At 44.8% G+C, this 25,405-nt stretch overlaps 1 protein-coding gene across 6 annotated transcripts in view; it reads left to right on the top strand.

Moving 5' to 3' along the window:
* Positions 1–25,405, top strand: part of HOMER1 (homer scaffold protein 1) — a 147,871-nt gene that overhangs the window by 101,911 nt on the left and 20,555 nt on the right. For all 6 annotated transcript variants that reach the window (XM_073680184.1, XM_073680181.1, XM_073680185.1 and 3 more), the window contains one exon: positions 23,530–23,689. In XM_073680184.1, the coding sequence (XP_073536285.1) occupies positions 23,530–23,689 (160 nt within the window). The remainder of the gene's footprint in view (positions 1–23,529; positions 23,690–25,405) is intronic.

Below are 25,405 nucleotides of genomic sequence, written 5' to 3'. Positions count from 1 at the left end.
CTAAATTGGGACGGTACCTATACTGCCTATATTAAAAACCTTACTGTATATCAAAGTTGAAGTAATGCATATAAAAGGGTAGACAAATAGGACCGGGTCCCAACTCCAGACCACCCAGGCCCGTGGCAAGCTACATATATACCAGTCAGCTCAACAAAGGGGATGCCACACCCTTAAATTGCACAGAATGCAAACAAGACAAAAAACCAGGCAATGTGAACTGAGGTCTAAGATGGTAGACATGCAAGAAATAGGAGCATGTTCACACTAGCAAAAAAGAAACAAAACCTACAAAAGACAAAAATATATCTCATACCCTACCATCATTATATATAAATGTAAACCAAAGTTGCATAATAAATATAGGGTACTTAGTGAACTATTGCCCCACAGAGAGAAGGTAGCTGCAAGGATGCTAGCAGTCCATCGAGGTACAAGGCCAGGAGACCGAGGGTGCAACCCTTGCCTCTCCTAGAGTTTCCATGGGGCCAGATGACTGGTAGGTCCCAATCTGGCTTCTCTGAATGTCTCCATGGGTTCCAAGCGACCAGTGGGTCCCTCCTGGCAACCCCAAACAATGTATCCATGGGGCCAGGTGACTTCATCATCCCAACCTGGTCTCCCTAAATATATCCATGGGCTCTATGATGGTTCATGGAGCAGATCCGTATCTTTCCAGTCAGGGCTTTATACCCTTAGGCTAGAATCATGTAGAATCCAAATCTGTGTCTCTTTGGGTAAAGCCATACTACCAAGCTGATGGTGTGAAGAGAGTCTAATCTTTGATTCTCCTTGTAAAGTCTCTTTCCAATCTCTGTGTCAAGTTTCTCTGCTGCAGAACCATATGTCCTCTTTTAAGTACACATCCACAGGTCAAAGGTCATTAGCAAACATTCATTGTTCCAGAATCAAAGAGGGTTATACAAATACTGGACTGTTCTTATTGACCAGGCACATAAATATACATAGATTTACAAGTCAACCCAAAGATAATAGTGTATTTCTCTTGGATTAACAAATCTGAACATCTGGCTGATAAAGATTTTAAGCTGTATTGTCACAGGTAGCACTTTAGACAAAGTTCTCAACCTCTTTCATGGATGGCGCACCAATGATCATAAAATTAATTATTGCAGAACATACCTGTTACACGATAGATACACATAGCCAAGTATACATTTAATACAGTTGTGCCCCCCAAAAATGTGCAGAGCCCTGTTTCATTGGCCACTTTGATCAGATCCCTGTGAACCTACTACTACCTGCATTATCCCCAGTGCATCTTCTGATGATAAGGCTGTCACAACATTGTTGCATTGCATTATGACCTTGCAATGGTCTACAGATCCAAAGACGCACTGGCAATGTTGCAGGTAACAGTGCTCTTTTCCAGAACTACTGACTGGACTAGGGTCCTGCAAATCTTGTTGCTCAACTCTACTGTTTCTATTACCTTAGTGTTTCAGATTGTGTTGTTAGACTTACTGATCAAGTTTGATGGAGAGCAAGTTCATGTTTATTTATTACAATAGGTTAGAAAATAGAATAATTCTTGATGAAAATAGAAAATTGGCAAAGGAGAGGTAAAAAATTCCATAACCAGTGAGGAGATACATTACTAGAACCTTGTTCACAAGGAAGATATTTCTGTAATCATGAATATAGGTGATAAGCATGACAGTTCTTAATTTAGATGTGTGATTTGTGAAGGTTACTGGAAAGCCTTCCGATAACTAACATTTCCCAGTATGGACATGGAATGTAATGCTGGAAATGGAATTTTCATCTTTGATAAAGTGTAAGCAGATAAACTGGTTGACTTCAACACGTGACAGTGTCAGCTTTTTCCGAGAGATACAAACGATCCATCTGCACTTGGACCAAGTAACCATTCACACAGTGCAATTTAGTCCAGCCCACCTGGATACCCACCTAGAGAAACAAATACTTATTGTACCTAAAAAAATGTGTACATACAGATTAGTGTTGAGCGGGTAGGTTTCATTAACCCTTTCGGTGAGCTCGCCGAGTATTTTGGCATGCTTGGCATTCCTTTTCCTGTCGCTGCGGCTGCAAGTGTCATGGGTGTTAGACAGCTGTGACACATACAGAGATTGCCTGTCGAACAGTCAATCTCTGCATGTGTCACAACTGTGTAACAGCCGTGACACTTGCAGCCGCGGCGACAGTAAAAGGAATGCCAAACACGCCAAAATACTCGGCGAGCACACGACCGTGCTCGCCAAAAGGGTTAATGAAACCTACTCGCTCAACACTAATGCAGACATGACAACCACTGACTTCGATCGATCTGTGGGAGCTGTGTATTATGTGTTCTGTCTGACCAACCACCTATAGGCAGTGAATGGAGCTTTGGTCATGTATACATACTGCCGTTCACAGTATTTAGGAGTAGAGATGAGCAAACCTGAACTTAAAAGTTTTTTAATGGGGTTCGGGTTCTGATTCAAGTTCGGATACAGTTGTGGTACCCGAACCAAACTTTGGACTAAAGTTCGGGTTGGGTACCAGAACCCAAACTTGCACAGGTCCCCTCATCCCTAGTTAGGAGTCCACACCGATCAGAGGTTCACTGAATAGGTGGTGAATGTTACTGGTTGAATAACCCTTTTAAGAAGTAGAAATACAGTTATGCAGTTCTTCATTTGCCCCATGTCCTTGATACTTAAACGGGTATTCTCATCTCCAAGATCCTATTTCAATATGTAGTAGATGTAATAATAATATTAGAAAATACCTCCTATTAGAAATGTAGTATTGTTCTAATTCGCTGTGTCGCTTACCCCATGTGCAGGGCATTGCAGTAACTTAGGTATCCATGGTTACAACAACTAACAACTAACTAACTGTCGCTATATGAGTGGTCGTAACCATGGATACACCTATTACACCTACTACACCTTGGAGATGGTAATACTCCTTTAAGTAATACGTTGTAATGTTACATCCTGGCTCTACCCACTAACATCCCAGCTGCAACAGTAATCACTATAGGCCCATATACATTAGATAAAAGACGGCTGAACCCGCTGACTCTGATGAGACCGGCCGACTGATAACTGCCTCCACTAATAAAATATGGTAATATTTTATGGCACATATGGAAAAGTCTTCAGTACCTCCTAGTCCGCTCTGTATTGGGCACTGTGTTCAGCACACACTGTATGCTGGGAATGTCTGAGATAAGTAGATTTGGCTTCCTAGCTACCATTCACTTTGTAGATCATGTCAAGGTTAAGAAGTAGTAATATAATCACATAATGATACACAATATAATTCATGATTGTATTATAGTAAATGCATATGTTAGGAGCTTTGTAAAACTAAAATGATCCTGTCTCCAAAGAAACGTTAAATATTGCTGCTCTTCATTATTCCCACCCCTTTACCATCATTTTATAGTAACCAAAAATATTCTCTTTATATGTGCAATATTAATAAAAAAATAATATGAAAACACCTGATGATATCCTGATGCATCCTATGGCTCCACAGGTATTGTGGAATCACAAGTCTCAGCAAAAACTCCAGACCAAAGCGGTAGCTATCTCTCATAGACAATGAATGAAGGGGGTACATATTTTTAGCTGCAGCTCCTTTCAGACGGGGCACAGATAGAGATCCCAGTACTGCAACCCCAGCGATCAGCAATAATATGGATAGTGATAAAGTGTTTGTGAATTTTACAACACACAGCATTTTTTGGAACACACAATACAAAGATTAGGAGACTCCAAAATTAGACAAGTATTATCAAGAAATGTGTGGCGGAGGGGCAGGCTGCCAGATTTAGTAGAGCAACTTGTCCAAGAGTCGGTATAAAAGGTTGTGGCGCCCCTGAGGGTTCGACCGCCACAGGGATGCTGCACTTCTCTAATGGAGTGTAGTGTTCCTCCTCTGAGGTAAGAACAGTGTGATAGTAGTGACCCAAACCTTGCATCCAACACCACATTTCTCCACCAGAGGGGGCTAGTATGCACTAGGTGCTGCCCTCCTGGTTACAGGGAGACTTGGGAACCAAGAGTTAGGGGAACCAGTTAGTGGGTGAGGGTGGAGGACTTACAATTTAGTTACACTTTAAATTTCATATTTAATAAAAAGCCATCTTGGGTCTTGGTTCTTTGATCGTTCATTGACTGTCTTTATGCTGTCAATTGCTGAGTGGTACTGTGATCTCCCACCCTAACGCGGATCCTGTGTGGGCCTGCATCGGATGGAGACACAGCCCTCGTACCCCGGCCTTGGGACGAGGGGCAGGTTGTAGACAAGGAATGTCTCGACCCGGTCAAGGACCAGGACCAAGAAGGCCCGGAGCTTAAGAGTGTGACTCCATAGCAAATGGATCCCGGGGAGGATGCAGACGGAGCGGCGTACGCCACCTGTCCTCACCAACTGATATATTCAGAGGGAGTCCGGCTGCCAGAGGGGTACCGGCCCCTGACACCCGACCTTGCTACTCCATGTCCTGGTCAGGAAAGCCCGGTAGGCCCTGAGGATCCCACCGGGTATCGGAAGGAGCGGAGCAGCCACCCGTACCCTTGTTCTGAGAGGAGCTCAGAGGGAGACCCGGCCTATTCGCACACACACGGACAGGAAAGTAGTCGGTCTGTAGTTCAGGAACACTCTGGTGAAGGGTCCCGATTGAATGCTGGACTTACTCGGAGGTTGTCGGACCCCCGTCCCTGGTGACCGCAGGACTCCACGGGGAGCAGGGACTCGCCTTCCTTCTGCCAACTCTAAAGTGAGTAAAGCCTTGGAAGTTCACCCCTATGGCCTCCGGACTGTTCACTCTGCGCCACACCACACGACGCAGCATCCGTTCTCCTCTACTACTACCCCTTCCATCCTGTCTCTCTGCCCTGAGGCCCTACTCCACCTGTGGGGAGTAGTAATAACTATGGCCGCCATACCACCATGCCTCAGCGGACTGCAGCGGCGCTGGTGGCCTTCACCAGGTGCCACAGGTGGCGTAGTTGGAATCAGCCACTCAACCCGGATAAGCCTACACCATCCTTTTTAATGTGACGGCCCTGAGCACGGGTCGGGTCCGGGCCACGGCTGCACCCCATCTCTCCATCATAGGACCCGACTCCGAGTCCCCCATCTCACAGGGTAAAGAAAAGGGCTTTCGAGTAGAGGCGTCACAACCTAGCGTAGTCGGCAGGATCGCGTGCCCGCAGCAAAGGAAGGAATTACCCATTGCTACCGGGTACTGTGTGCCTTACACCTTGGACTTTCGTTTTACACCTAAAATGGTGCCCGCCCAAGAAGAAAAGGCGCCATAATGTTGTGAAAAGACTGTCTTTGAACACCTCCCATCGTGGGCTGGGCTCCTGCTTGGCGCCAAAAATGTGGACTGCCCTTTCCATCAGAGACTGTCCGCGGGGTAATGCCCGTCAAACCGGATGGGCTGAACGAAGGCGGGCCTGTCAACATGCCGCCCAGGAACCGCCCCGAAAGAGGAGGAAGAAGAAAAGGAACAAGGTGCGGCCATTGCAGTCGGAGGGTGGCATTCTTCAGAGGCAGACATGGACGCTTCTGGAGCGCAACCCACCGAACCTTCTGAACCCGGTTCAGGCCCTTCACCCGGCAGGGAGCGAGGCAGCAGTGTTCTCACGGCGGGAGATTTCGAATTTCTCCGGCAGGAAGCCCCAGGTCTCTTGCGGAGACAGAGAGAGGCCCAGGAGGCGGCAACGGCTGCGTGGCGGGAAGAGATGTTGCTACGTGTCCGGGCCCGCCGCCAAGGAGTTGAAGTCCCAGGACAAGGAGACGCGGTGACAGAGGTCGTGAGCGGCCCAGCGGCGGGTGAGTGTGTTACCCCTGCCCCGGCTGCAGAGCCTACCGTACCAATCCTGGACCTCATGGCCGAATACCTCATACCCCACGTGGCCACCTGGGAGCAGGTCTTGGCTCCGGAGCAGCAAGCGGCAGCTATAGGTGGGGACCTGCGATGCTGCCCTACTTCTGAACCCGAAGCGCCTGAAGCTGCAGAGGTGTCCACCGGCTCTAACCCGGATTGGTCCACGCTTTCAGAGGACCCGCGGCAACCCGTGATGACACCGTTACCTGCACCAGCAGTAACCTGGCCGGAGGCTGAAGAGTGGGCCTGGGACAACCAGGGGGGGGGACCTGATGGGCTTCAACCGGGAGAACCGGGCTGAAGCGCACAGGAGGAGCCAGTGGTGCAGCGACCAAATATTCCAGCTCGCACGGGAGCAACGTCAACGGGAGCTCCGCTGCGAGCGCCTCGAGGTTCGGGCCAAAGCTGCTAAATCCCGGGCTCGTCAGGAAGAGGCCACCCATCCCAGTCCCCGGGTGGAAGGGCAGGTCGTCCACTTCCACCATGAGGCGGGGTGGGGGTTCATCAGGAGTCCCCAGTACCAGGACGACGTCTTTGTCAGTCGGCGGGACGTCGAGCCGCGTTTGAAGAAGGGACACCCTGGCCGGAACCTCTTCCCGAGCGATATAGTGACCTTTTCTCGCCACCAGGGAGTGCGGGGGTGGTACGCCCTGGATGTACACAAAGTGTCCGGGAGCAACGCCCCCTCGCGCTCGGCCTCAGGGGACCGGTCAGCCTCCGTCGGGAGGAACGAGCCTTTTCCCAAGAGGGAACCCGAGGTTTAAGCAGCCCCGGCTGTTGCAAGTTGTTACAAGTTAATGTGTTGACATTTCTATTATTCTTACTTTATAACCCCGGTTTCTAGAGACATGTGTCCCTGGGGGCTAGCAGCAGACAAACTCCTTCCCTTGTACATAGTTTGCATCTCTTTAGGTGCTCCATATTGGTTTTATGTAAAACCGCAGATATTTCTACCTCAAGACCTCAGAAGGAAAACCTGTCAGGGTGGCTCTCTGGGAGGTCCAACTCGGGATCTTCATGCCCTGCAGCCACCCCAGGGCCCACGTTGAGGGTTTGGGACAGGTCCCTCGCACTTCTGAACTGACTCTGCGTCTTTGCACCTTAACCCGTCTGTCTGCACAGGATGTCTCTGGAAAATGCTAGCACTTTTATAATTTTATAATTTTATACTTGTGTATTTTTGTACTGTATAACCTGTTTTGCAACGTTTAAGAAGATGTGCCTCCCATAAAGGGAAGATAGTTCATGTTTATATATAAAAAGGAAATTTCCTGGGTGTTACTCTTTTGCGGCCCGCGGACGTGCTGTGTTTCACCAGGGGGGAATGTGGCGCCCCTGAGGGTTTGACCGCCACAGGGATGCTGCACTTCTCTAATAGAGTGTAGTGTTCCTCCTCTGAGGTAAGAACAGTGTGATAGTCGTGACCCAAACCTTGCATCCAACACCACATTTCTCCACCAGAGGGGGCTAGTATGCACTAGGTGCTGCCCTCCTGGTTACAGGGTGACTGGGGAACCAAGAGTTAGGGGAACCAGTTAGTGGGTGAGGGTGGAGGACTTACAATTTAGTTACACTTTAAATTTATATTTAATAAAAAGCCATCTTGGGTCTTGGTTCTTTGATCGTTCATTGACTGTCTTTATGCTGTCAATTGCTGAGTGGTACTGTGATCTCACACCCTAACGCGGATCCTGTGTGGGTCTGCATCGGATGGAGACACAGCCCTCATACCCCGGCCTTGGGACGAGGGGCAGGTTGTAGACAAGGAATGTCTCGACCCGGTCAAGGACCAGGACCAAGAAGGCCCGGAGCTTAAGAGTGTGGCACCATAGCAAATGGATCCCGGGGAGGATGCAGATGGAGCGGCGTACGCCACCTGTCTTCACCAACTGATATATTCAGAGGGAGTCCGGCTGCAAGAGGGGTACCGGCCCCTGACACCCGACCTTGCTACTCCATGTCCTGGTCGGGAAAGCCCGGTAGGCCCTCAGGATCCCACCGGGTATCGGAAGGAGCGGAGCTGCCACCCGTACCCTTGTTCTGAGAGGAGCTCAGAGGGAGACCCGGCCTATTCGCACACACACGGACAGGAAAGGATTCGGTCTGTATTTCAGGAACACTCTGGTGATGGGTCCCGATTGAATGCTGGACTTACTTGGAGGTTGTCGGACCCCAGTCCCTGGTGACCGCAGGACTCCACGGGGAGCAGGGAGTCGCCTTCCTTCTGCCAACTCTAAAGTGAGTAAAGCCTTGGAAGTTCACCCCTATGGCCTCCGGACTGTTCATTCTGCGCCACACCGCGCGACGCGGCATCCGTTCTCCTCTACTACTACCCCCTCCATCCTGTCTCTCTGCCCTGAGGCCCTGCTCCGCCTGTGGGGAGTAGTATTAACTATGGCCGCCATACCACCATGCCTCAGCGGACTGCAGCGGCGCTGGTGGTCTTCACCAGGTGCCACAGGTGGCGTAGTCATAGATCAGCCACTCAACCCGGATAAGCCCACACCATCCTTTTTAATGTGACGGCCCTGAGCACGGGTCGGGTCCGGGCCACGGCTGCACCCCATCTCTCCATCATAGGACCTGACTCCCGAGTCCCCCATCTCCCAGGGTAAAGAAAAGGGCTTTCGACTAGAGGCGTCACAAGGTCATTACCTACTGTGTGGTGGATAGCGTCCATGTGCCGGATTTTATCTGAAGGCCTTGGGCACAGTTATATTATCTAGGATCTGTGGGCACATTATCTAATAGATTAACTGGTTCATAAAGTTTGTCCTCATTCAGACGTCAATGCTTTTTCTCTTACGCAAAAAAACTGATCGATTTTCATTAGTGTTTTAGATCAGATTTTCATCAGTGTTCGGTCCGTGTGTCAGTTTTCACCATCAGTTTCAGTATAATTTTTTTTGTGTACAAGACAAGAAAATCTCAAGCTTCTGCTATCAAATATGAAAAGTGGACAGCACACGGATGACATCCACGTGATGTCTGATTTTTCACAGACCAATAGACTTGCATTTCTGAGCTTGATCCGTGGCCTGGATCAAAATAGGACATGTCTTCATTATTTGGTGTGGATCAGACCCATTGATTATAACAGGTACGAGTTCTATATGTGAAAAACACAGAGAAAGCTCATATGTGAAAACCTGACATCTGCATGAGCCTTAAAACAGCATATAATTCTAAAATACTGGGGGGTTTTCAGGCTGCATCATGCTACTGTCATTTGCCACAAAACTTAAATTCGTGTGGACTAGTTTGCCGATCTTAAATCCTAACCTGCCATGATTTAAAGATTTACACTCATTGACTAGACAGGAATTGAGTAAAATAGCTGTGCACTATGCAACCTCAGCGAAGCCTACAGAAAAAGCCTTAACGGGGTTTATGGTGTACAAAAAAAAAATCTATGTTCTACAGGCAGCATGGTGGCTTAGGGATTAGTTTTGTAGCCTTGCATTACTGGGGTTCTTGGCTTGACCCAGGGCAACATCTGCATGGAGTTTGTATGTTGTCACGTGTGCATGGCCATCCTTAAAGAACTCTGAACTCCTTCCACACTACAAAAAAATATACTATGATGTTAATTGGCCCTTATGTGCGTGTGATAAATAGGAAAAAGGAGATTGTTAGCCCTATTAGGGACGTGGACTGATGTAAATGGAGAAAATGACATGTTCGAGTCCCCGTGGCCACATGTTTTGCAGCTATTAGACAGCCACAAAACATGCAGGATTTCCCATGTTTGTCAGACAATCCCCACATGTTTTGTGGCTGTCTAAGAGCCGCAAAACATGGGCCTGCTGGGACTCGAAAATGTCACTGGAGCACCCGCGATACTCGGTGCATACCCGAGCACCCTAGGCAAACTCGAGTAACGAGCACTTACGCTCATCTAGTTCCCAGCAGTGGTAGGTGACTGCATTTGTGCACTGAGCCGAAAGTATTCTCTGGAAGCTTTTCCCTCCTTTTCCGAGACAGAAGTTAAAAATGTGTTCTTTTGGCCTCCTCTTCACCATTACGCATTATTTATCTGTGTGGGAAAGTGCTGAAAAGCGAATTTTCCTATGCAGACACTACCGCAAAAAAACTACCGTACAGTATATTTTTTGTAAAGGGTCGCCTTTGGTGAACGGATGAAACAGCGTCCATCCAGATTGTGGTCACAAACGCTATGAGCCCTCAGCCACACACACCTTATCATTAGCTTATTTGGGGGATCCACCTAAAATAAAGAGCGGGTATGGGCACATGGTGTCTTATTCAGGTGGTTACACACTGTACCCCATCTGAAAAAGAGCTCAATAAACACTCAAAATATTGTAACTTCTTTTAATCTCTACGGGCTTTGAAAGTCATGAAGTTTCTCCATTCTTCCTCTTGGAACCAGCCACTATTTTATATGTTTGCATCGGAACGCTGCAGAGACTATGAAAATTACAAAGAAGACGCTTCAGGAAAAACAAAGCCGACGTTTTCCTGAAGCATCTTCTGCTTCAAAAACTATGCGGGTACAGCGCCGAGTGCACATAGCCAAAAGTGTTATTAGTATATCTGGTTAAACAGTAGTTAGTTAAGTGACCTACATATAAAAGTGGCTTGGACAAATGTTTGTCTAAATGTAAAATATCAAAACTGTAGAGTGGGGAAAAGGAGCGCTGCAAAATTTTTGACCTTGAGAAAGGCATCGGTCTGACTCTGAAACGCGTTAGTATTATAAAAACCTTATCTGGAGCTCCAAGGCTCCTCCTTTCCCGGAGCGCAGCCTACCTACCCTGATTCTCTCCATTCTAGTAAATGCAAAATCTGTAACAGGTCCCCCACCTACCATGTTATACCTGCTATTTCCAATATTTGTGTCTTCCTATATGTCATAGGGGCCCCCTAGGAACCTCTGCACTCCCTATATTAACACCACTGCTTGTTAGTGACTAAAAAGCTTGAAGCGACTTTAATAAAACATCTTCATTTGATAAACTATTCCGATAATGAACAGATCATCTTCTTATCAGTCCTGATTTCAGATCTCTTAAGAGCCGGCCCTTCAGATCCTCGGAGAATGTCTGCGTCTCTTCTATGGAATATTGCTTCATATAGAGAGCTATGTCCCTCATAATCTCTTGCTCTGCATTTTTTTTTTTTTTGGTGAGCTTAAATAATTGTATGCTTATCTTCGATGCCAAATAATACTCCATATGGTGAAACTAATGGGATTTATTTTTCATAACTGACCTACTTTGCAGAAAATAAAACTGCTTTCATAGCCTATGGCAGTGAATTCTGATCCGACGCACAGATAGAGAAGGTACTTCTTTAATGACTCGCATTAATTCTAATGATAATTTCCAACATGGAGAGAAGCTCGCTCAGCTGGGTTTATGGTCTAACAGCGTGAAATAGCATTGATGTACGCCATTAAATTAATCAGGAGAGCTGTGAGTTTGTGAAATAGGAAGGACTGGGATGCGATTGTGTTTTTATTTTAAGAGAACCCTAATTCTATTCGGTGGTTTTCTTTTCATTGGTGTTTTAATTATTTCATATACCAGAACGATAAGGGTTAATTTACCTGGAAGTTCATTGGCTTTCCTTTTAATGGTTATACAATATTCATGTGTCATCCACATTTAGAGGTTCGAAATAAGGCAGGTGATGTCTCCAGACCATAATGGCGGTGGCGTAAAGCCCCCCAATACAAACTAGATGGCTGTCAGCTGAATGATGCTTTGGGCAATCGTTCAGACGACAGCCATCTTGACCGGCCGAGCGCTCATGTGTTCTCCATGAGAAAGCAGCTGAAATACATTTCTGCCAGCAGCTTATCTCTGGGAGAACCAAGTAGTCGGCAGTCCAAAATCAGACATCTCCGACAATCAGTTGGCCGGTGCCCTCATACATATTAGACTGTTGGCCGAACCTGTCAATATCAGTGAATGTGGCCAACATTAATCTAATGTGTATGGGGGGCTTTACTTAAAGCCTGTGGCCCCCAACTATCACAAGTCTGTAACAGAATTGGTCTTCTTATACGGGCCAGAAAGACCTTTTGCGCTGCCCAAAACTTCAGGGCCTGGTTACAACTGCAACCCTGTACCTACTATAGTTACACCCCTGCTTGGCGGTTATGTTTACATCTGTCCATTGTGGAGGTTTTAGGCGATTCATGAGACTTTGTAGGTCAGTTGTCATCCTATGAACATTTTCTAGTGTAGGCCACATGCATATGGCGCTATTACAGACTGTAATTGTACCAATCTGGTATCCTGTGCCCATGGGTAATTGTGTATCTCTACGTGTCTGATAAATTGTGTATGCCCCTTAGTTAATCTCACAAACAAGGAAAACTAGAAACTGTAATAGAAGGAAATAACCCATTATAGAGAAAGAAAAACTATTGATGAAATGAAGCACTAATTCAAAGCAGACATAAAAAATTGATACCTAAAATAAACTGTATTTAATAAACAGTGAAAATTGTGAATCAAAAACAGGGTAACTTTATTGAAAGACCACCAATTAACAAACAAAGACACAATAAAAAACATGCAAAGAAAAGAATAAAAACACAGATTAAAAAGGAAGGAGGATGACAGTGAATACCATGAACAATAGATGATGGAATGAGTATAAAACAGAAAATAAAAAATAAACAAAAATGTAAGAATGGATCAAGCTATCTGAAGCCAAATAATAGCACCAGAAAAGAAACTGCAAATAACTGAGTATAAGTAGCATACCCCAAAGTAAATGAGTAGTGCCAATCCCCAGAAACTAATAAATGAAGTGCATGTGCCATAAGCCATAGCAACACATGAGGTAATGACAAATCTATACACAAAACAATGAGTAAAGGGATAGAGAGGGTTTATGTGGATTATGGATGATCTAACCCAGCTGCCAATTATCAGTGGCATGTAACGGTATCCAGACCTCGTATGAAACGCGCGTCAGAGCATTCACCATGAACCCGGGTCAGTATTTTTGCCTGTTACTTTGCTCATTGTTTTTTTTTAATAGGTTTGTTACATTGTTGTTTATTTTTTAATTTCTGTCTTTATTTTTTTGACTCATTCCATCATCTATCGTTCATGGTATTCACTGTCCTCCCTTTTTAGTTGTCTGTGTTTTTATTCTGGTCTTTGCATGTTTTTTCTTGTGTCTTTCTTTGTCAATTTTCATTGCTTATTCAATGCAGTTTTTTGGTATTAATCTCACCATGAAGCTTGTGCAGTGCAACATATCCCAGGGGTACATGATGTGTTTACGGTAGACATCCCTTGTGCCACACTATGATGTTATATTCAGCAATAGATAGGGGTATGATGACATGTGGCATACATCTGAGGTTTATATCTAGCTTGTACACCAGCAATATTCCCAACGTACTCGTTAAATGTGTTGATACGTCTTTATGGCCAACAGTGTTATTTTGCTTTCTGCCATTTATTAATAAGGAGGCCTATGACTGATGGCTGCTGCTATGTGGTATCAGTCACAGTCATCTGTTAAATGGATATGTCAATAGCTATTCATGACGTACAGTGGTGGCCAAAAGTATTGGCACCCCTGCAATTCTGTCAGATAATACTCAGTTTCTTCCTGAAAATGATTGCAATCACAAATTCTTTGGTATTATTATCTTCATTTATTTTGCTTGCAAGGAAAAAACACAAAAGAGAATGAAGCAAAAATCAAATCATTGATCATTTCACACAAAACTCCAAAAATGGGCCAGACAAAAGTATTGGCACCCTCAGCCTAATACTTGGTTGCACAACCTTTAGCCAAAATAACTGCAAACAACCGCTTCCGGTAACCATCAATGAGTTTCTTACAATGCTCTGCAGGAAATGCAGACCATTCTTCTTTGGCAAACTGCTCCAGGTCCCTGATATTTGAAGGGTGCCTTTTCCAAACTGCCATTTTGAGCTCTCTCCACAGGTGTTCTATGGGATTCAGGTCTGGACTCATTGCTGGCCACCTTAGAAGTCTCCAGTGCTTTCTCTCAAACCATTTTATAGTGCTTTTGGAAGTGTGTTTTGGGTCATTGTCATGCTGGAAGAGCCATGACCTCTGAGGGAGACCCAGCTTTCACACACTGGGCCCTACATTATGCTGCAAAATGTGTTGGTAGTCTTCAGACTTCATAATGCCATGCGCACGGTCAAGCAGTCCAGTGCCAGAGGCAGCAAAGCAACCCCAAAACATCAGGGAACCTCCGCCATGCTTGACTGTAGGGACCGTATTCTTTTCTTTGAATGCCTCTTTTTTTTTCCTGTACACTCTATGTTGATGCTTTTTGCCAAAAGCTCTACTTTTGTCTCATCTGACCATAGAACATTCTTCCAAAACGTTTTAGGCTTTCTCAGGTAAGTTTTGGCAAACTCCAGCCTGGCTTTTTTATGTCTCGGGGTAAGAAGTGGGGTCTTCCTGGGTATCCTACCATACAGTCCCTTTTCATTCAGACGCCGACGGATAGTACGGGTTGACACTGTCGTACCCTCAGACTGCAGGGCAGCTTGAACTTGTTTGGATGTTAGTCGAGGTTCTTTATCCATAATCCGCACAATCTTGCGTTGAAATCTCTCGTCAATTTTTCTTTTCCGTCCACATCTAGGGAGGTTAGCCACAGTGCCATGGCTTTAAACTTCTTGATGACACTGCGCACGGAAGACACAGGAACATTCAAGTCTTTGGAGATGGACTTGTAGCCTTGAGATTGCTCATGCTTCCTCACAATTTGGTTTCTCAAGTCCTCAGACAGTTCTTTGGTCTTCTTTCTTTTCTCCATGCTCAATGTGGTACACACAAGGATACAGGACAGAGGTCGAGTCAACTTTAATCCATGTTAACTGGCTACAAGTGTGATTTAGTTATTGCCAACACCTGTTAGGTGCCACCGGTAAGTTACAGGTGCTGTTAATTACACGAATTAGAGAAGCATCACATGATTTTTCAAACAGTGCCAATACTTTTGTCCACCCCCTTTTTTAGGTTTGGTGTGGAATTATATCCAATTTGGCTTTAGGACAATTCTTTTTGTGTTTTTTCATTGAAGACAAATTAAATGAAGATAATAATACCAAAGAATTTGTGATTGCAATCATTTTCAGGAAGAAACTGAGTATTATCTGACAGAATTGCAGGGTGCCAATACTTTTGGCCACCACTGTATGCATTAAATGGTTGCTAATATAGCCCATGGGTGATAGATACCTGTGAAAGATCCGTATCAGTTGTATCCGTCACCCATAGACTAATTACATCATTTAATCAGATCATCAGGGTAGATGGCCGCTTGCTTTTTATTCATTTTATGGTCTCCATTACCAATCCAAAATCTGGGCCCCCTTCTGATCCAAACCTAGCTGACCATACCTGCTGAGCATGCATGAGTGATATTTCAGTGTCATTAATTATTAGGAGACTGTCTAATAAAGAATAACTTTGCTAGTCTTGATAGCTAAGTAGTAATAAGCTTCACACTTCACAGACTGATCACCTTTGGTCTTCGCGTCAGTACTCCTGCACCCTATATTTTTTGCAGCATTTGATTAAGAAGTTCAAATATATATATTTTTTTTATAAGATATTTTTGAACTTTGAAAAAAAGTAATAGGAAAGGCCAGGAATGGAAGTAGCACATATATTCTACTTGCATGGTGTCTTCTGCAGGGTCCAATAGTAAGCCATAGTAAGTGCATACCATGGAGAGGGGTGTCTGTAGATTGGGAAATTATGAAAAAAAACGTTATTCCCCCCAAAATAAGCTAATATGATGATCGCTGGGGGTCCAAGTGATGAAACCTCCAGCAATGTCAAGACCCGGGCTCTGAAAAGCCAACAATGTTGTGTTTTGCTTTATCCTGCAGTCCCATTGACAATGAATGGAGCTGAGGTTGAGCATGTACACCACCGCACCATACAAGATGGGGCCCATTCACAGGGTTTCAGAGCAGCAATCTCAGAATTGTTGGGGGTCCCAAAAATCCGACCCCTAGCAATCAGCAAGTTACCATCTGTCCTATGGATAATGAAAACTTATCTTTTTTTCAGGGGGGTAAGAGGGTTGTGTGAAGAATAACCTTTTAACACACTAAAAAGAGTGTCTTCTTATACAATAAACCATTGCAAAATTTCAAGAGGGGGACACGAACTATCTGCCTCTACTTACTGATAAGGTTTAGCTGTTTCCACATATCAGAACTTGCAACTACCAAGCACATTACCTCTTGGGAGTCATTGTAAAACCAAGCTCATTGCCTTTCTGTGAGCAAAATGGTTGAATTGTGTAATATGTGTACAGTATGCCTGAATTCTTTACTTTATCCCTTTGTGACGAACTACTGTAACACCAAGAGCCACTTCATCCTACAGTGCATTGTGAAAGTATTTGGCCCCCTTGAAGTCTTCTACCTTTTGCCACATTTCTGGCTTCAAACATAAAGATATAAAATTCTAATTTTTTTGGGAAAAATCAACAACAAGTGGGAGACAATCGTGAAGTGGAACAAAATTTATTGGATATTTTAAACTTTTTTAACAAATTAAAAACGGAAAAGTGGGGCGTGCAATATTATTCGGCCCCTTTACTTTCAGTGCAGTAAACTCACTCCAGAAGTTCAGTGAGGATCTCTGAATGATCCAATGTTGTCCTATATGACTGGTAGTGATAAATAGGATCCACCTGTTTGTAATCAAGTCTCCGTATAAATGCACCTGCTCTGTGATCTGCTCTGTCTCAGGGTTCTGTTTCAAGTGCAGAGAGCATCATGAAGACCAAGGAACACACGAGGCAGGTCCGAAATACTGTTGTGGTGAAGTTTAAAGGATACAAAAAGATTTCCCAAGTTTTAAACATCTCAAGGAGCACTGTGCAAGCGATCATATTGAAATGGAAGGAGTATCAGACCACTGCAAATCTACCAAGACCCGGCCGTCGTCTAAACTTTCATCTCGAACAAGGAGAAGACTGATCAGAGATGCAGCCAAAAGGCTCATGATCACTCTGGATGAACTGCAGAGATCTACAGCTGAGGTGGGAGAGTCTGTCCATAGGACAACAATCAGTCGTACACTGCACAAATCTGGCCTTTATGGAACAGTGGCAAGAAGAAAGCCATTTCTCAAAGATATCCATAAAAAGTCTTGTTTGATGTTTGCCACGAGGCACCTGGGAGACACACCAAACATGTGGAATAAGGTGCTCTGGTCAGATGAAACCAAAATCGAACTTTTTGGCCACAATGCAAAACGACATGTTTGCCGTAAAAGCAACACAGCTCATCACCCTCAAAACACCATCCCCACTGTCAAACATGGTGGTGGCAGCATCATGGTTTGGGCCTGCTTTTCTTCAGCAGGGACAGGGAAGATGGTTAAAATTGATGGGAAGATGGACAGAGCCAAATACAGGACCATTCTGAAAGAAAACCTGTTGGAGTCTGCAAAAGACCTGAGACTGGGACGGAGATTTATCTTTCAACAAGACAATGATCCCAAACATAAAGCAAAATCTACAATGGAATGGTTCAGAAATAAACGTATCCAGGTGTTAGAATGGCCAAGTCAAAGTCCAGACCTGAATCCAATCGAGAATCTGTGGAAAGAGCTGAAAACTGCAGTTCACAAACGCCCTCTATCCAACCTCAATGAGCTCGATCTGTTTTGCAGGGAAGAATGGGCAAGAATTTCAGCCTCTCGATGTGCAAAACTGATAGAGACATACCCCAAGTGACTTGCAGCTGTAATTGCAGCAAAAGTTGGCGCTACAAAGTATTAACTCAAGGGGGCCGAATAATATTCCACGCCCCACTTTTCAGTTTTGAATTTGTTAAAAAAGTTTAAAATATCCAATAAATTTCGTTCCACTTCACGATTGTGTCCCACTTGTTGATTCTTCCCCCAAAAATTAGAATTTTATATCTTTGTTTGAAGCCAGAAATGTGGCAAAAGGTAGAAAAGTTCAAGGGGGCCAAATACTTTCACAATGCACTGTATATTAAAGGAGCACACAAAACAACCTGTGTTAGGTGATAAATGGATTACTTCTGGAGATATGATCTTTGTAACCTTCAATGATCTTGAGAACGGGGTCACCAAGACAGACAGGATGACACATTTACTCAGTCTGTCTTGGTGACCCCGTTCTCAAGATCATTGGAGTGCACCAAGGTCAGATCTCAGAAAAAAGTAATCCATTTCTCATCCAGCCTGTGGATAGATGATGAATGTATTAGTGGGGAACTTCTTAAATATGTTCTAATGACTTTGGGACCTCCAACACCCGGATGTGACTGCTCCTCCTATACTTCAGACACTACACAGCACACGTCGTATCTGTTCAGCTACTGTAAGATGCCATGAAGGGTTTCTCCGATTTACCTTTCCTTTTCTACTTTACTTATAAAATTGCATCTAATGAAGTGATTTTTCTGCATTTGAAGACTGCTGTCTCCTTAGTTAAACTTGTCCCTATCCCTCGGTGTGAAATGGGTGATCGGCTTTGAACTGTTTGCAGATTTCTGAATGATTAAGGCTGAACACTAACTGCAGAGATCAAAAGTAATTTATAGAACTGATGGCGAAACCTCTCCTGAGGGAGATGACGAGCTGATGTTTCCTACTATGCTGAACAATAATTCGCACTCGCAGCCTAGTTATGGAGTCAGAATAAGGAGTAATGGGAGAGGTCGGACTGCTCAAGTTGGTTGACAGCTGTCTCCTATGTCTTATGTACACAAGGAGATACCTGTCAATCACCTGGAGCGAAGCTTGGAGAAGCTGGCCGGCGGCCATTTCTTCTTGTAGTCACTGGTTGGCTCTTTAAACTCTATTTTTTCTGAAATACTGCAGTCCTTCAGAGAAGAATATACCTGGTCTGATTCATGCTGCCTGTAGTTTGGCCAGCATGATTTGAGTGACAAAATCCCTTTAATCTTTCCCTTTCCCTCATTAATCCTCTTCTGCACATTGAGCAAATGTATTTTAAAAAAGGAATATTAATAAAAGTATAAAAACAAACCATTGATGTAGGGTCTATAAATAAATTAAAGGAAAGCTACAGTACAGACCAAAAGTTTGGACACACCTCATTTAAAGATTTTTCTGTATTTTCATGACTATGAAAATTGTACATTCACACTGAAGGCATCAAAACTATGAATTAACACATGTGGAATTATATACGTAACAAAAAAGTGTGAAACAACTGAAAATATGTCTTATATTCTAGGTTCTTCAAAGTAGCCACCTTTTGCTTTGATGACTGCTTTGCACACTCTTGGCATTCTCTTGATGAGCTTCAAGAGTTAGTCACCGGAAATGGTCTTCCAACAATCTTGAAGGAGTTCCCAGAGATGCTTAGCACTTGTTGGCCCTTTTGCCTTCACTCTGCGGTCCATCTCACCCCAAACCATCTCGATTGGGTTCAGGTCTGGTGACTGTGGAGGCCAGGTCATCTGGCGTAGCACCCCATCATTCTCCTTCTTGGTCAAATAGCCCTTACACAGCCTGGAGGTGTGTTTGGGGTCATTGTCCTGTTGAAAAATAAATGATGGTCCAATTAAACACAAACCGGATGGAATTGCATAATGTATGTTGAGTTTCTCAAACAGCACTTCCTTCCATGGTTCAAGAAGAAGAACCGTGCATACGGCAGCAAGATCATTTTCATGCATGATAATGCCCCGTCTCATGCTGCACATAACACATCTGCATCTCTGGCTGCTGTGGGCATAAAAGGGGACAAACTTATGGTGTGGCCCCCATGCTCCCCTGACTTCAACCCCATTGAGAACCTCTGGAGCATCATCAAAAGGAGTGTCTATGATGGCGAGAGGCAGTTCACATCTAAGCAACAGCTCTGGGAGGGTATTCTGTCCTCATGCAAATCAATTCAATCAGAAACCATCCAAAACCTGACAAATTCAATGAACGAGAGAGTTCAGAAGCTCCTTTCGAACAAGGGGTCCTATGTGCAAATGTAACATCACCTAGAATAAAGTTTTGAGTTGAAAACTGTTTGATTTCAGTTTGTAATAACCTGCTAATGCTTATAATTTCAAAAATGACCATTTTTTTGTTCTTTATTAAAATGAAAAGGTTGAAAACTCTGCTGCGCATAATAATTTGGAACATGCATTTTGAGTGCAGTTTGAGTGTTTTATTTTTTTAAAAATATACTGTTATCATAGGCAGTTTGTACAAAAACCTTTCAATTGTACTCTAACAGTTATTTGACTGGAAAATTACAATGACTGCAATTCATATAGGTAATTTGGGAAAATCTGAGAAAATATTATTTGCATAATAATTTGGAACACAGTGTAGTTGCATACCGTTTTAATGGACTTGTATAAAGAACATGGTGAAGGTTGAGGGATCGGGGTCAACTTTGACATTGACAATTGTGATTGGTGGACCCTGTGTTTTCAGCTGTGTACAGAGGTTTTACCCGTCATTGTAATCCTGCCTCTGATGATAAGGAAACGGCTGTAAACTCTTCCTGAAAGAACTAAATGTTAGTTTGAAGTAGACCCAGTGGTCAGTGTGAAAATTGCAATGTTGCTAATTTTTTTCTCCGATATCAGAGATCGTGATATGAAAAAAAAAACATTGCCAAAATGTTTTTAAAAACATACATGTAACATAAAAACCTGATTTAAACAATACGTCATTTTCTGATGATAGATTCCTTTTAATGGGAGACACAGCTTCCAACACGACATGAACAGTCTCTTCCCTATCTGCTCATGGGTTGTAAGCTCTTGTGAGCAGGGCTATGATTCCTCTTGTCTGAATTGTGGATTAGTTTGTTGCTCTGTGATGTCTGCCTCTGATCAGTATAGTGCTGCAGAATGTGCTGGTGCTATATAAATGAAGATTATTAATATTCTAGCAACATTTGAGAAGTTCATTCCCAGATTTAAAATCATAAAGTTTTGAGCCGAGCTCTCTTTACTTGTCCCCACAAGTACTACTGTAAAATAATGGAAACAGAACATGTCATGAAGTGAAGGATGTGACCAGTTCTCCGACTTTACATAATTGACATCATGAGATACCCTGCACTTAATGAGTAGATACAATTTTCAGATCATAGCATAATTTTGTAATAATTGTGAACGAGAATTTGTCACCTAGTCCACTGTAAAGCAGAAGGAGCTAAGCAGATTGATATAAAGTTTTGTGGGAAAAGATTTGGTATAACTCACAGTATATTCATTTGCATCCCTATTATTCTATTTTAAGGAGTCCAGTGGGCGGACCTATTAACAGCCTTCCAGCTATCATACAGAGAAGATTGGCAAGTAAGCTAGGACCGCCCACTGGACTCCTAATCTTAGGCTCACCTGGTGATGTGGATCCTCCAAGCCCAAGGTCCGGATGGGCCAAAGCGCCAGGGGTGTTGGTGCAGCAGGCAGGTGAGGCACACGGGAGAGAGATAGCGGAGGTATGGAGACTGCAGGCAGACAGGAGACTGGGAACAGGTAGCTGAGTTGTTGGAAGCCGCAGACAGACAGGAGAAATCTTGGAGACTGCAGACAGATAGCAGAGGTACTAGAGCCGTATTCAAACAGGAGACATCCTGGAGACCACAGACAGATAGCAGACATACTCAAAGGCAGACAGAAGACATCCTGGAGACCACAGACCACAGACAGATAGCAGAGGTACTCAAAGCCGCAGGCAGACAGAAGACGTCCTGGAGACCACAGACAGATAGCAGAGGTACTCAAAGACGCAGGTAGACAGAAGACATCCTGGAGACCACAGACTGATAGCAGAGATACTGTAGATAGGTAGCAGAAGTCCTGGAAGCCACAGGCAGATAGGAAACATCATGGAGACCGGTGGCAGGTAGCAGATATACTTGAAGCCGCAGGTAGACCGGACTCAGGAACACTAAAGTCTTAATACCAAGATACAGGTGTGTGTCTTGGTGAGCCTTATGTAGGCCTGGGCTGAGGCTCATATGGGATCCGGGCCATCTGCAAAGCCCAACATGGAGCACAACAGAGTCTAGTAGACTGGGATGAGGGAAGCAAAGCCCGGATCCAGGACAGCTGCATAACACCTAAAAATAGAATGAGCAGGGATACAAGTGATTTAAATACAAATTATGCTGAATCTTTTCCCACAAGACTTTATACTCGTATGCTTAGCTCCTTCTGCTCTATGCTATTGTAGCACCCCGAGGACTCGGCTGCTACAGGAGTGTTGCACCTCGAACCAGAGGTGTGATATTCCACTCCCGGGTAAGGATGCAGTGTGGAGCGGGGCTCAGTTAGCTGCATACACTACACTCACCCCATTTCCGGGGGACAGATCAACGGTACTCCCACCAGATAGATGTGCAGGTACGACAGCGTCTGTCCCTGGCTGGAGTGGGGAGGGGGGAGGAATATCCCAGTGGTGTAGGAGCAGACAGGGGAGGGACTCTGGGCATAGGTAGGAGCCCATTGGGTGCTGGTCACCTGGGCTCGGGTGTCAGAAGGGAGTATAAAAGGTGGGCACCATCTTAGATCAGGGTTGTTGTGGAGTCGAGTTCAGTTCAGGCAGGAGGAGAAGAGGAGAGGAGCTCAGCCAGAGAGGGCTGACAGGGAGCTGTGGCTCAGTCCGGGCACAGCTCCAGAACCAGGCCTGAAGTGGAAGCCTGAAGCCGAGAGAGAGAGAGAAGTAAGAGGGAGAAGGAACAGAAACACCAGGAAAGGCCCAGAGACGCAAGAAAGGAGGGAACCCTAAGATCCCACGAGATAACGGGTGAAGGGTTGGCAGAGCAGGGTACCGGAACCCGAATTGGTGGAGGCGACTAATCCTCAGCCAAAACCGGAGGTCGTGGTCAAGTCTTGGCGTGACCCCTCACCATATCCACCAGGAAGGCATACCATATAGGGTCAGGGAAACCGGGAAAGGTTTCGCCACCAGAAGGCCCGAGGGAGCTGGACAAAGGTGGGTCCCTGGTGAGGACGGCCAGAGAAAGGAAAGAGAGGGGAGCCCTGAACCACACTCCGGAATTGCCTGGGAGTTGACCGAGTCCCTCCCCTGGTGAACGCAGCACGGCTCGGGTGGTCACTCTTGGCCGAAGTGACCGGAGCAACAACTGTGAGTAAAGCTTTGGAAACTGCACTTCAAGCCTCTGTGTTTCATCGCCGCACCTGCACCATCAGTACTGGGACACCCACACCATCACTCCCATCATCATCTCCACAATAGCTGCCCTGAGGCAATACTCCTCCCGTGGGGAGTCATCCCACTCTCAGCTGCACAAATAACATCAGCCTCAGCGGTCTGCAGTGCAGCGGCGGTCCCCACTGACCGCAATCCACGGGTGGCGTAGTCGAACTCTATAACATCTCATCCTAAGTTCTGCCACTTGGTTTGACACCCTGGGCACGGACCGGGTCACCGCCACGAGGACTACTACCCCTATCAGATCCGGCTCCGGGTATTCCCCGCATGCGCAACGCTGCCCAACATGGCCCAGGGGGCGCGTCACTATTTGCAGATTAGTCAGACTGCTTCCTGTTTTGTTCCTCTATGTAACTTTATAGTGTCAGTAATGGTGCAGTGTTGTGTGCTTTTTTAGCCAGTGCTATATATTTTAGCCATTGTAATTTTTTTCTTTCATTTTGTTTTTATAGCAGTTCTGCCATTAACAAGCACTGGGAAGCAGAACTGGCCACACTCAAAGGAAACAATGCCAAGCTCACAGCAGCCTTGCTGGAGTCTACTGCCAATGTCAAACAATGGAAACAACAGCTTGCTGCGTATCAGGAAGAAGCAGAGCGTCTCCACAAACGGGTGGGTATTGACAAAACCAATGCTGGCTCATCAGGTAGAGCGCCAGGTGGGAACCAGTTCGTTTTTTTTATGTATAGTCACAGGATGTTAAATGTCTTATTCATTTTCTTGTAATCACCTTGTTTTAGGTATTTTTACAAATTCACCATACATCCTTGGGAGCTTATGGTTGCCTTAGACCAGGGTTGGGGAACTTTTTTTTCTGCCAGTGCTCATTTGTATATTTACATCATTCTTCGGGTGCTGCACAAAATTATCAACTTGAAAATTACCATATGTTTCGGACTATAAGAGACACCAGGCCATAAGACGCACCCAGGTTTTAGAGAAGGAAAATAGAAAAAAATTTAAGCAAAAAATGTGGTCATGACACACTACTATGGGGGAGGATCTGCTGCTGATGCTGTTATAGGGATAATGTCCCTTAATTCTGTACTAATATCCCCCATCCTGGTGTATATATGTCCCCATTCTGGTATATATGGCCCCTCCATACTGGTATACATGGCCCCCCATCTTGGTATACATGGCCCCCCCCATCCTGGTATACATGGTCCCCCCATGCTGGTAAGCATGGCCCCCACATCCTGGTATACATGGCCTCCATCCCATCCTGGTATACATGGCCTCCATCTCATCCCCATCCTGGTATACATGGCCCCCATCCTGGTATACATGGTCCCCCCATCCTGGAATACATGGCCTCCATCTCATCCCTATCCTGATATACATGGCGCCCATCCTGGTATACATGGCCCCCCATCCTGGTATATATGGCCCCCATCACGCTGCACACATAAAAAAATAAAAAATAATACTCACCTTCCTTCCACTCCCTTGCAGCGCTGCTCTGTCCTGTTCTGATGCCAGCTGCTGATTTCAGGATGTAAGCAGCGCATGATTTCACTGCCATGCACCCTCACACGAAGAGGTCAGCTGCCGGAATATTCACTGCTCCCCACGCCCAGGACTATGGGAGTGGGGAGCAGTCAGTATTCATTCTCTTTATTAGCGGGCACACTGTTAGCCGCAGAATGTCTGTGTCTGCCTCTAGCTCCTCCCTCTTCCATAGAATCTTATGAGCACCAGCTGTCATGTCCTATCTCAGTAATGGGATAGTCTGACTTCGCTGTATACAGATTTTACAGGTTTTGTCCATGAAGTCAGAATGAAAGATCAATCCAGAAGGAGAATGAAGCAAATTTCTCTGATAAGATATATTACAAATTAGCTTACTTTCATGATTTATGGAGTAAGAACTAAACCAATGGTTACTTTTTAAGTTGTACTTTAATAGGAGACATTTGTTCAGTGATTTGGTTGCTGCTTGATCCTTCTCTTTACTGTATCCCATTTGTTCATTGTTTTATCCATGAACTATTGAACTCCATATTATGCAGGCACTGTACAGCAGCACACAAGCGCCTACAGCTTCGAAATCTGGATCTATAAAAGCTTTGCCATGAGCATAAAACCTGAGTTTAGTATCCAAAAATGCATCTAACCCCTTAAGGACAAAGCCAATTTTCCTCTTTGCAATTTTGTTTTTTATTTCCTTTTTTCCAAGAGTCATATCTTTTTTATTTTTCTATCTACATAGCCGTATAAGGACTTGTTTTTTGTGCAACGAGTTGTAGTTTTGACAACATTCACTTTATCTTGTAATATGCTGAAAAAACAGGACAAAAAATCTGAGGTTAAAAACGCAATTGCTCC

This window comes from Phyllobates terribilis, unplaced genomic scaffold (assembly GCF_046119375.1).
Source record: "Phyllobates terribilis strain yellow unplaced genomic scaffold, ASM4611937v1 Scaffold_1__5_contigs__length_1240528914, whole genome shotgun sequence".
NCBI classification, from domain to species: Eukaryota; Metazoa; Chordata; class Amphibia; order Anura; family Dendrobatidae; genus Phyllobates; species Phyllobates terribilis.
This window is presented reverse-complemented; position numbering and strand designations above follow the sequence as displayed.